This window comes from Larus michahellis, chromosome 11, assembly GCF_964199755.1.
Source record: "Larus michahellis chromosome 11, bLarMic1.1, whole genome shotgun sequence".
Classification (NCBI taxonomy): Eukaryota; Metazoa; Chordata; class Aves; order Charadriiformes; family Laridae; genus Larus; species Larus michahellis.
Window position 1 is genome coordinate 569,153 of NC_133906.1, and position 13,268 is coordinate 582,420.

At 42.6% G+C, this 13,268-nt stretch overlaps 1 protein-coding gene across 34 annotated transcripts in view; it reads right to left on the reverse strand.

Annotated features, from left to right (window-relative positions):
- ANKHD1 (ankyrin repeat and KH domain containing 1) overlaps positions 1 to 13,268 on the reverse strand; it is a 122,759-nt gene that overhangs the window by 67,324 nt on the left and 42,167 nt on the right. For 28 of the 34 annotated variants that reach the window (XM_074604017.1, XM_074604002.1, XM_074604012.1 and 25 more), the window contains exons 3-8: positions 12,715 to 12,871; positions 8,114 to 8,261; positions 7,220 to 7,367; positions 5,927 to 6,160; positions 4,234 to 4,328; positions 36 to 273 (exon numbers count right to left, since the gene is read on the reverse strand). In XM_074604017.1, the coding sequence (XP_074460118.1) occupies positions 36 to 273; positions 4,234 to 4,328; positions 5,927 to 6,160; positions 7,220 to 7,367; positions 8,114 to 8,261; positions 12,715 to 12,871 (1,020 nt within the window). The remainder of the gene's footprint in view (positions 1 to 35; positions 274 to 4,233; positions 4,329 to 5,926; positions 6,161 to 7,219; positions 7,368 to 8,113; positions 8,262 to 12,714; positions 12,872 to 13,268) is intronic. The other 6 variants (XM_074604000.1, XM_074604025.1, XM_074604006.1 and 3 more) reach the window with 2 other exon arrangements.

The window sequence follows — 13,268 nt, forward strand, 5'->3', positions numbered from 1 at the left end:
CACAGGGAACGCTCAAGAAACGCCAGTGATCTCACCCTGTGCTAGTAGCAAGGCTACCATCTCTTCATGGCCTTCCCGGGCAGCTTCCATTAGAGGAGTATAACCTTCGTCGTTAACTTCCTCCAGGTTAGCTCCCCTTTCAATCAGGAGAGCTGCTAACTCCACGTGTCCACCACAAGCAGCCAGAGTGAGCGGAGATTCAAATGAATCTGCAGGCATGTTCACTTGAGCACCACTGTCCAAAAGCAAGCGTGCCACTTCCACATGCCCATCCTACAAAACAAAAGGTGAACACAAAAATCAGAAACAGTTGGAGTCGCTTTATGCTGTAGTTGCAATCACTATCGTACTAGCTCTGAAAGTGATCCTAAAAAGACAGTGTCTTTTTACTTATGATGGTTCAATTTATGACATGGTTACGGCAACACTTTGATTAAACTGACCTTCAGGTTTCCACCTACATCTAAGTTGGGCTTAAATTTATGAGGAAAAAGAGCTAGACATGTGATGTTTGTGTGGGTTCTTCTTCCTTCTTTCTCGAGGCAGTAGGGAAAGAGTTATGGGATAAGACTTTCTTAAATATCCACCAAAATACCTGAGAAACAAAAGTAACAGAGATAACAAACAAGTACCATAAGCAAATAAACCCACTCTATGACTAAACCCCAAAAGAAGCATTGGAAAAAAAGATTTCCTCCTCCTTTGTAGTTGATTCATGGCTTCTACAGACACAAAAAGCTCCAACCAGCAGTTTCTGGATGCTGGGAAAGATACCTACTGAGACACTGAAGTGGATTACAATGAGGTAGGTAACGGGAAGAGGGAAGACTCAAATACATCTTACAGGAGACTGCAAAGCGCCTTGGGCTGAAGCAATCTTTGCCACAGAGGGAAGAGAATACAGATCGCCACAGCAGCCTGAGCGCTTACCAATCAAAGCATAGAAATGCAGCTGTCAACTTCTCAAGCAACTACTACTAAGCTCGTCAATGTCAGACCAAGTACCAAAAACCCATGTGTCGTAGTTTAACCCTAGCTGGCAACCAAGCACCACGCGGCCGCTCGCTCGCGGGAAAGAGAATCAGAAGGGCAAAAGTGAGAAAACGCATGGGTCGAGATAAAGACAGTTAATAGGTAAAGCAAAAGCCGTGTGCATGAGCAAAACAAAACAAGGAATTCATCCACTACTTCCCATGTCAGGCAGGTGTTCAGCCATCTTCAGGAAAGCAGGGCTCCATCAGTGTAATGGTGACTTGGGAAGACAAATGCATTCACCCAACATCCCCCCTTCCTCCTCCTTCCCCCAGCTCTATACAGTGAGCATGTCGTCATAGGGTATGGGGTAGCCCTTTGGTCAGTCGGGGCCAGCTGTCGCAGCTCCGGCCCCTCCCAATGCCTCGTGCACCCCCAGCCCGGCACTGGCAGGGCAGGGTGAGGAACAGAAAAGGCCTCGATGCTGCGTGAGCACTGCTCAGCGGTAACAAGAACATGCCTGAATTACCAACAACACTCTTTTCAGCACAAATCCAGAACGCAGCCCCATACTAACTACTGTGAAGAAAATTAAGTCTATGCCAGCCAAAACAAGCTCACCGCGTTTCACCTACAGCGTGGTTTGTAGAAAGCCACAATACCTCTGAAAAGGGGAAAACAAAGAAGTTTTGGCATTAGGAAAGGAGAAAGACTCGCACGGTTTCTCCCTCTCACGTCATTTAAGAAACTGGGACCCAAACACATGGAACAATTTGGAGAAGAGATCTTGGAAAACTGAAACAGACTACACCTAAGGAAGGGGGAAGGTCAGAGCCACACACAGAGCGCTCAGTGAGATGAAGGTCTGAGGGTCTAATCAGAGGAAGTTTCATGCTAGACCTTTCCTTGGCACACATAGTTAATAGGATAACTTAAAGATGGAAAGGGAACTCCAAGTAAAAGACTTGAATCAAAGCATGCTCTTTGTATCTCAGCAGAGAGAAAACTACTTGCTGCCTTGCATATTGCAGGTGCATAGGTATCAGGTGCACCACCTTGGGCACTCCATTTGCCATCCAAAGAAATATGGGGTTCTTCCAGAGGGAGTAAACTGTCAGCCAGCTTTGATGAGTTAGAGCCCTATGTCCTGCCACGGTGGTTCTCCCGGGATTTGACAGTTAAACTAGCCCCAGCACATGCTGACAGATTTTTGCAAGAGAACTAAAGGATACTTCTTCCTGAGGAAGACATAAAAAGGGACAATTTCAGTGCCAAACAGCCGATGTTTTTATGTTGTGTCCTTGGGAGGAAATCTAAATAAAATTGAACAATACTAAAGAGCAAAACCAAAAGACATGCGAAGACCTCTGCCCCAAGGTTCAAGCCAGGGCAGTCCAGAGTAGAGCAGTGATACCTAGGGGTGATTATAAAGTTATAAAGCTAAGACTTCCACTAATTCCCAAAATTAAAGAACTTCTTATGTATTAAGAACAGCAACCTCAAGCAAACTACCAGTTCCCCATTCTCAACTCACCAGAATTGTCAGGCAGTAACTCAAACAGCTAACGCAGAGCTAGAGAAGAGGGGGCAAGAGGGATACCCAACACGCGACTCCTGCCAACGCTTCTCTCAAGCTGACCATGAAGGAGGCAGTAAGTAACCCCAGACTGGTGGCAATCAATTCTGCAAATTAAGGCCAGGCTGTCGTTCTCAGAGAAGCTGGCTGAAAGCCAACAACCTCATCTAACCAAAGGCATGATCCTAGGTGTGGTACTCCATCTCGACCAGAGACGCTTGAAAAATAACTGGCGATCAGAGACGAAACGCCTCAGCTCCCTGTATTTGCAGCATTCATTAGCTGGAAACCAGCGAAGACTGGGAAAAGTCACAATAATTTGGTGGGATGGTTCCCTTCTGCAAGGGTGCAGCCAAAAGATAACAAGGAAAAAATTCCATCATTTGACTTGGAGTTGCAACTTCAAAAAAATCAATTTCCTCTCTGTTACTTTTAAAGGTCAATACATGCTCTGTAACACAAACTAATCTGAACCATCCAAGAGCTTAAAAACCTGCAGGCAACCCACACTACTTTATCTTCGCCACGTGAGACACTTCATCGTCTCCAAGCCAACCCAGTGCTCAGACTTTACCATCATGAAAGAAAAAAAAACAAAACACACAAAAAAAGACTAAACCCAAACAGAAGCGTGGGCTGATTAAAACACGTAGTGTGCAGTCACGCTGCAATCTCCTTTAGGTGACAGCATACACCTACTGCAGCCGCGTCCCTCTGAACTCCTTACTGGCACTAGGCTCTCCTGCAGGGAAGACTATTCAAGGATACTATTACCATCTCACTATCGGAAGACTTCAACACAGCTCGAGACATAATCTGACCTTGATCACTTGCATCACCTCCTCCCAACTGCACTAAAAGAACACTTGATCCTCCAGCACTGAGAGGACGGGAAGAACGTTGCTGCCTGTCTTCTAAGGATTAGAGGCTGCTGGGAGCAAATGAAGTTTTCCTCCGTTCGCTGTGCCTCCTATGAAAACAAGGTCCCTGTTCTTTCTTCCAAGAAGTTCCCCATCTTGAAGAACAGATAAAAGGTCTGGTTGCAGACACGCTTTGACACAATAGCACACTCTTTATTAAGACGAAGCCGTTAGAAAGGGAAGTTTTCACTCAATGGCTGCTTTGAAATTATAAGAGTTGCCCGAGAACTAAGAACTAAACTACTTTTGACCTACCCTTTTCTTTTTAAAAGAAAAACCTCACAGCACCATTTACTGAAACCTGGAAGAAAGCAAACCGTCTCTACATGCAAAACACTTGCCGCAGTGCTGAGAGGACACGTGCAACGCATCAGTCACCCAGCTCAGGGCACTTCTAGGAGGCTCATATCACGATGGTCAGAGAGATCTTATTCATAAAGACAAAGGTGTACTCTTACGCTACAAAAGAAACAGTGACTTGGGCTCGACCTACGACTTCACTGCACTGCAGATGAGTCACCCCTACATTCCACATAGGGAGCATTTAAAACAACACATCACAAAAATTAGAACAATTTTTGTATGACCAATTTGACTGGGTGGCTGTCCACCCGTGGTCACTACAGTAAAGGCTTTCTTAAGATAAAAGCTAACACGTGCTCGCTTGCAGACCCCAAACAGCTTGTTAAAAAAGGCTCACTTTATTTAATCAGCTCTTTTATTTCTCTCATTGAAAAGGGAGCAGTACGAATAAGGGCTATTTACCATGCAGGCCTCCATTAGCGCCGTGTGCATCTCATCCGTCTTATGTTCTTGATCAGCTCCAGCTTCAAGCAAAAAACGAACCATGTCTAAATGGCCTTCAAATGAAACAGATAAAAACAAATACACATTTAATATTGTAAACTTTTAGAGGTACATAAAATACACAATGAAATCATTCAGATGTTCATAGCTCGCTGTTGCAATTTTTACAAGTTATAATTCACAAGACTGCTCTTTTTAAAGTACTCTAAAAAATACCAATGCAAAACAGCCAGCCAGACTTTAGACAGTCTTCCCCAGAGGCACTGCCCAACTACGAGATGAAGACAGACCTCTCTCATTCAAGTTTAGACACCGGCAGCTTTCCTTGTGACTTCAAGCTATAAAAGCTGGCTTATTCCTTATTCAACTATATAGTGACGTATCATTTAAGTGTTCCAAGGCAGCACACGTGCAGCTGAGGGGATTATCTTTTAGAGGTAGATTCATGTAGATCTGAACTTAACTTTAAGCTTTTTAATCCTAGCTTTCACAGACATATTTGTGAGAACTAAGATACACACACATTGTATCACATTATGCTATCTGACAGTATTTTTATAAGCTTCTACTGAACTTTACCAATACCTGTTTTCAACTCTATTACGGTTTTTGCCATTTTAGAATTTTTCTCTTACATGTTATACATTTTATCCTCTCAATGAGCATCCTCCTCCAAGACAAGACTTCATTTTACATGAACTGAGAGGAAAACAAAGTAGCTCAACCACCTTGTCAAACATAATACAGGAAATCTCCACTCAATGAAGTTCTTCTGTTACATGACATCACTCTGCTAAGTTTTAGGTCAGAAGAAGCAAGAATGCCCCTCCAATGTATCCAGGAGTACTATCTACCGAAAGTTCTCTCTAAGGAACTACTATATGCTTCAGGAAATCCATGACAAATCCAGATGCAACTTTTCAGATGAGTTACACATAGCGTGCATCCTCCGATTCTGACCACAGAGGCAAAATCTGAAGTTACTATGAGGATAACCCGCATCCTTATAGCGTCTATTAGGAAAAAAAACGAATGTTGGAAGTTTTATGGAGGTTTTTGGAAAGAAAAAACCTTGGAAGCACACTGGATTACCATTGCAGTAAGTTACTTCATACTGAAACTTTAAATAGCAAAAGATATTAAGTCAAAAGTCCATAAAAGTTCATAACACATGACAATTCACAGACATCCTCCAAAATTACACTGAAGGAAAAGTATCCAGTAATAATACTAGCATTTTCACCCCATCAGGTATTCCAGGAACATTTGTTCTAACTTTACCTTTTCCTAATAACTGAGAGAGATGTTTTCAGAACTTGCAGATAGTTGGTGAGGGGAATCTGCATGAAATAAGGGATGTGGTGGTAGGGGAAGAGGAGAACGGTGACGTGTCAAAGCACAAGTTTGGACGCAGCAGTCACAGGTTTTCACCTGCAATGTGTCGAATACACGTCCGCCACATCTGGACTCAAGCAGACAGGCTTAATGCCACCACACCATGGATGATCCCTTCCTGACATCGACTTTAAAACCGAAACCCAGTATTCCAAAACTCTTAAGAAAATATTCAAAGTATGGCTGGAAGCTTTAATTAGATAAATCCTAGCAAATAAATTTAAACAAAAATAGAAAACAAGGCAAGAGACAATACCTTTATAGCATGCAAGCGTAAGTGCACTTTCTTTGAACTCGTTGGAGTGAGTGTTGATTCCCGCACCGTATTCCAGCAATACTCTTGCAACCTCAACATGACCTGCACTGGCTGCTTCCATTAAGGGGGTATGCCCATTCTCATTGTGGTCTTCTATATTAGCACCGGCTTTCAATAGCACCTTCACTATGTCAACAAAGCCCCCAGCACACGCGTAAGTGAGGGCCGTGTTCCCTGCAGAGAAGAAGAAGTTCACATGAAAGCTCTTTCTGTCACCCACTCTTAATACAGGAAAGGAAATTAGTTTTAACAGCTCTGAACAAAACCAAGTACATTGCTAGCAGCAGCCATTTATCTCACAGCAACGTTGCTCCAGCCAATAATTTCAGGATGGGTATAAAATCCCAACACAACTGTAACGTGAAAGAGTTTTAATGCAAAGCCAATATTAAAAATCGCGGTGTTTTTCTTTGATGATTATGTTTCCTTTCCTACTTCAGCACACAGAGAGATCAAATGCACACACAAAAAGATCAATGAGTAACTTTCACGCTCCCTATAGAGAGTGTGGGCAGGGGGAGACGTGTTTGGGGTTTTTTTGCCTAAGAGCGTGTCCTGTAATTCCTTGAAAAAAAATCTTTTCCTGGCTGGATGAAAAAAATGTTTATAATTTAAATCTCCGGTACTGTAAGTGACAGAATCACATAAGGCTCATGTTTTAAATGCTACAGTCAATTTTAAGGTAAGTTCTGTTTAATACGGCTAAACATCAAGATACAAAGAATATTTCATAGTTCGGACACCTGACTTTTAAAATTTGAACAAAGTTTAAATTCTATCTCAATATTAGCAGAACCCAACTGCAGGTTAATAGCCTCAGCAAGGTTAGTTAAGCTGTGATCAAGCATCAGCAACGCAGACAACATTCAATGCTCCAAGAACTGTACCTCCTCTTTGGGAAAAATTAATAGACTGAAATAACTGGCCTTGACCAGATGTGTCCCATGGTCATCTTACTGGGTAATTTTGGATTATGCAGACGAAAAAAAAACCTAAATTTCATGTGGCTTTCCCAGGAACAGTGTTTTCCATTACAGTTTATATTAAAAACAACCTTTAATAACGGCCAGGTAAGACTCTGAACACATCCACTATGTATCTGGCCTATTCTTAATAGTTCCTGTCATGTTTTCTTGTGAATGAAACTATTAGACAAAACCACAGACTTTCAGAACAGCTGCATGTCTTTTGTGCCAGTCTTACTAATTCTTCGTGTTCCTGCTTCCCAGTTACCTGTTGAAGACTGTGCGTTGACATCTGCACAATGAACAAGGAGAAGTTTAACAATATCTACATAGCCTCCGCTGGCAGCTGCCATTAAGGGAGTTATGTCTCCTTTATTCCCTCGATCTTCAACGTTTGCATGCATTGCTAGTAGCACCTAGAGAAAAAAGTTCACTTTAATGAATAAATTTTAACACCAACATTTTGCTTTTAGTTCAGTGAGGCTTGTGAGAATGATGTCCCAGCCAGCTGTGACGTCCCCTTGCAGGAACATCCCCCAGTGGTGAAGCACAATGGCACTCCCCGGGACCATTTATAATTACTGCCTGCACCGTGCAATGCTTCAGGAAACGCTGCTTTTCTACATTTATTCATATCTGCTAAAATCATCAAGTGACGGTGCAATATTGACATTTTCGAAAGTCATAGGGCAATTCACTGGACAGAATGACACCACAGAAACGCAAGTATAAAACCCAGAAATTAACACAAATTAATGCACTGTTGATAGAGATGTGATTAACAAAAGGACTGAGTGACTGAGACATGAGTTTTTAGAAGGTAACCACTTGCAGTGTTTGATTTTTCTGCTATTTTAGATCTTATTGCAATGTCTGCTTGGCAGAACAGCTTGACTGCATCTAGAACAATGCCAGAAGAGTAGATACACCATAAAACACAAGATACGTTCCTCAGACACGTCCCTGAAGCCTAAAGGCATATATGACGGCATTTTCCACTAAGACGACAAACGGTAACTGGAAGTCCACAACATAGTAACTGATATTCTGTTCAGATTGTAAGAAATTACTATAATCAGAATAGCTAAAACATTTACCTACCAAGAAAGCCCATTAGACAACGCTTCGCAAAGGTTTAGTTGTGATTACATTTGTTACTTACTTGTGCCAATTCATAATATCCTGCTGAACAGGCCAAGCAAAGGAGACTCTCCCCTTCTTCAGTATGTTCATTCACGCTTCTTCCTTCATCCAGCAGCTTCCGGACAGCATTTACATCCCCATCCGAGCATGCTTCTGCCAAACTGCGACTGGAAAATCAGTTACCACAGAATAAGCTCAAAATAAATCTGAAATAGAGGGATAGCTTTCCTAGACAAGGAAGAAGTCTTTACTTAAAGACTCATGACATTAGTACTAAGCCTTACTAGAAAATATACCTTACAGATTTTTTTTTAAGAAAAAGTATACAGGTTATTTCCACAGGTGAAACGGAGATAAAGACCTTGCTTATGTCTAAATTAGCTCTCATCCTCATCAGTTGCTAACTCACATAAGCTCTCATATATGCTCAAAACTAGCTAATTTCTGATGTTTGCAAGATACAGATGCAAGTCTCGCTGATGCTATTCACACTTCAGTGGAATGCCAAATGCACAGAAGTTATGGCCGCAAGAAACTGCTGACTACAGGTACCAAGGCAAATTTCTAGGAGAGATAAAGCCAAAAAGCACACAGCCTAGTGCCAGAGACCACTAATACTGAATACTGAAACAAGACACACTTCTGGCCGTTGTCTGTCCTGTAGCGAGACTATCTTCCTCTCTGCACTAGCCCAAAGCTTTTTGCTTTTAATTGAAAACACCGGTTTCTTAATTTAAGCAGCCATTTCAAAGAAAAATCCTTACCTTACCTAATGACATCTTGAAGGAAGAAAGGAGAGGCGCCTTACAGAAAGAACTTTACTGTGTTTCCTGTCATGCACTGTTAAAAGCATGTTACAGAAGTTTTCAGATGGATGAAATAAGCCAATTGAACTGCACGTTTTTTAAACAGCAATAACAAGACAAATCCTACATGGAACACCACTAACTCATACTTAAAAAAAGCCACAAGAGGCAATTACAAGCTAAGAGTTAGAAGGAAAAGACAAGACAGACCTGAGTTCTTGGCACCTAAAAGCTCAGAAGTCTATAATGACTGCTTTAACCGTCACTAACCCTGGAGTAGAGAGAATAGTTATTTTCCCTGAGACCAACGAAAGTACACTCAACAAATCTCGAAACGGGTGAGCTGAGCTTCAGTTTATTTCAGACCAAGTCACCTGTCCTTTAAATCTTTTTCTGTACAAAAAAAAGTCTAACAGCAAAGAAAACTGTTAAAGCACTGCTGAACAGAAGTGTGAACAAGAGCAAGTCATGCTCAGTACCAACTCCGTTACACTTCTCCAACTGATGATATAATTTTATTTAGAAAATACATGCAAGGAACCATGGTCCCTCAGCCACCGGGAACCAAATGACAGTAAATACCCTGGCGGGAGGGGAAAGGGAGGAAGGGAGGAAGAGCCATCTATCATAAACACTAGTGGACTGTACGTGATGCATTCCTATCAGTATATTTTATTTGCAAGATATGGAAGCTTGTTACTTAAAAGAAGAACTAGTATACTCAGATTCATTAAAAACCTCAAAACTTCTACTTTTATTCTGTGTTCACTCAAGAAATTCACTCACAATGAAGAAAATACCCATTAGAGCACAAAGTTCCCTGAGGAAAGCATACAAGTTTCAGCTTTCAGTTGTTCAAAGCTTGTAACGGTTAAACTGTGTTAAGTCCCTATTTTAAAAGGAACTCATCCGCCATATACTCCAAAATGAAATAAACTGTGCTAACTGCTAGATAAAAGCTGAGATCTGACATGACCAGTATCTGATCACTTACATTTGCATTGCAATCACCAAGTATTTTAAGCAAAACAACTGGTATTTTGGAAAAGTTTATTATCTGGCTACATAGTCAAGTCCCTGTACTGCAGCAATGGGATCCAGTAACAGGCTGCAGGATTCTCTCAAATCTACCACCTTCTCCTAGGAGGTGGTAAGGGACGGCTGTGTGCTCACAGCACAAGCAGTCGTCACACAGCCCTGCTGCGGCTCCCACGTGACATGGCCTTTACAGCTGGGCATCCCACCCTCAGCTGGGAGGGTGGACATTCCTGCACTTTTGCACACCCATAGTCTAGGCTTTGGAAATGGCTTTGGAAATGGGAGCCACCCAACACCATAACCTGTGAGACAAACCCCGAAACAGATCCATCACTCTCAGAAGATGACTTTAAGCCACCTCATATAATACAGAACTGTTGCAAAACAAAACATGCTCTTGGAAAAAGCTAATAAAACAAGACTCGTACTTCATTCTAGTTGACCCAGGCACCTCAAGAGGTCTCCCAGTCTGCTCTCTGCTCAGCTTCCCTTTGAGATATTTCCAAGACATTTTGTAAAAGTGACAAGAATGACGCTGGGATGCTCTTCCAAATGAAGCTCAGGACGCTGTTGACCTTTGCTCCAAGGGTGCATTGCTCGCTCATGTTCCACTTGTCCGCCATGAAACTCGTGTCTTTTTCTCCAAAGTTGATTTCCAGCCATTCAGCCCTCCCCATCCGTACCAACGCACACAGACATTCCTCCTCAGGTGCACGACTTCGCATTTCCCTTTGTTGAATTTCATGAGATTCCTGCGGGCCCCTTTCTACAGCTTGTCAAGGTCCCTCTGAATGGCAGCACAACCATCTGGTCCACTAACAACTCCTTTCAGCTTTGTACCATCTGCAAGCTTGCTGAGGATGCACTCTGCACCATCAGGTGGGTCACCAATGAAGATGTTAAACAGTACGAGCCCCTGTAGTACATCACTAGCAACTTGCCTTCACCTGCACTCTGTGATACCAACAACTCTGAGCCTAGTAGCTCAGACAGGTTTCAATCCACCTCACCGCCCACCTACCCGGTCTGTACTTCATCAGCTTGTCCCACAGGACACTGTGGGATACAGTGTGAAAGACCTGCTAAAGTCAGGATAAACAGCACCCACGGCTCCCCTCTCACCTGCAAACGTAGCCATCTCATTGTAGAAGGCTATTAGGTCAGGCTTGATCTCCCCTTTGTAAAGCCACGCTGACTACTTCCCATCGCCATTTTGTACTCGCTGTGTTAGGAAACAGCTTCCAGGAAGATTTGCTCCAGCACATTTTTTTTTTTTTTAAGGGACCTGCCTACAAGTCTTTCTTGCCCTTCTTGAAGTCAGAGGTGACGTTTGCTTTTTTCCAGTCCTCAGGAACCTACCTCATTCCCCCAGACCTTTCAAACAAACCGAGACTGGCCCCTCAGTGACATCAGCCAGCTCTCTCAGTACTCACGGGTGTGTCCTATCAGGTCCCATGAACTTGTCTGCTGGACTATGTCCAGCCTGTTTAAATGCTCCCTGACCTGATACCAAGCAACCTGGACCTCCTTGGTCCACACCTTCCTGCTCATCTCCGGGGCTTGGGATTCCTGAAAGCAAATCTCACCAGTAAAGGCCAAGGCAAAGGCAGCATTCACTACCTCTTCCTCTTCTGTGTCCCCATCACTAGGTCCCCTGACATATTCTGAGTCAGGCCCACATCTTCCTTCATCTTCCTTTTGCAGCCGATATTCTCGCACTAGGGTACCTTGTTGTCTTCGCATGCCCTTTGCCAGATTCAACTCCAGGTGGGCTCTGGCTTTCCTAATCACATCCCTAACCGTTTGGACATTGTCTCTATATTCCCCATGGGCCACCTGGCCTGCTTCCACCTCTTGTATGCTTCCTTTTTATGTTCAAGCAGGCTTCCCCAGTGTATAGTCATCTCCCCATGTTTTGATCCACAAGTAATTCCTCTAGCTTCAGTCAGGAAATGAAACTATATTTGTTTTATATTTGTATTTACATTTGGAGCAATGACTCAAGACTACTGCCCTTACTGTTAGCACGTTGTTTTGCAAATCCCAAGTCTGAAATTCAAGAGGACATCCCTATGAAAGGAAACTTAAGACTTTCCATTTTTGTTGCTAGATCTGCAGATCAGCAGTATATGCAGTCGCACCACCCCAACAGTTTAGGAACTATTTGCATCACTTGTCAGAGTAGAAAATATTTCGGGACCCCTAAAGACAGTTTGACATTACCAAGTAGAAGAAAGCTTTTGGCGACATAGGACAAATCCTCGGTTCTGTCACCACGGGAATTAAATGCCATCCTCATTAATTATCGGTTACAAAAAGTTATCAGATAATACAGTCTCATTTTTTGCTAAGTTCCTGAGCAAGATCCCAGGGCAAATCACTGCCCTGTAAGTATCAGTATTCTCTTCCAACTTCTCCAATGAACTAGAATCGTTAGTTTGCAACCAAGTACGCTGAGGCAGTAATTTGAGAGCTATCACCAACACTTCTACAGCTAAGAATTTAACCCACTTTTGAAAAAGAAATCAACCATCTAGTACACAGAAAGAGCAGCAGGTTCCAAAGTAACGTTTTTGTACTTTTCTCTCACACTTTTGAAGCCAATATCCTGATGGGACAGCAGTTACACCTTCTGATTCAGTAACTCTGCATCTGCTAGAAGGAGAGCAGATACATTACCAAGTACCAACTATAAAATTAAGTGAATTGGAAATTAAAAATACAAACTCACATTCTATATTTGGGAAACGGAGGGTGGGGAGCGAGCAATACATACTTGTCCACTTGTCCTGCATTGTGATTGTTCTCTGCTCTCATCCGCGTCAATGCAGCAGCAGCTTCATCCAGTGCGCAGCTGACAGAGGACGTCAGTCTCCGGAGAACCTCAGGATCTGCGAAGGCTTTACCATCAGCAGTGGACAATTTACCAATTCCTTCAGTGTATGTTCGTTCATCAGTCAGGTTAGTATGAAAGTCACACAAAAGAAATGCAAAGACACTGTTTTAGATCTCAGCCACATGCACTATTAGTTAAAAATCATTTGCAAACATGCCAGAAAATCAGCTACTTAAAAGTAACTGTTAACATTTGCCTAAGACCTGAACATTTAATTAACTATAATATGGAAGTAAGAAAACTATTTTTCAACTGGAATCTTCATTACCTGTCCCAAATTCCCAACTCATTCCCTTGAAGAAAAAAAAAAAAAAAGGCAAAACAAAACCAAACCCAAACAAACCACACCTCCTGGGGGAATAAGGATAAATCCAGGGGGAAAGCCCAGAAACAGAAGTCTGGGAAACCAGTATTATTCCACAGGCTTGGTTTAG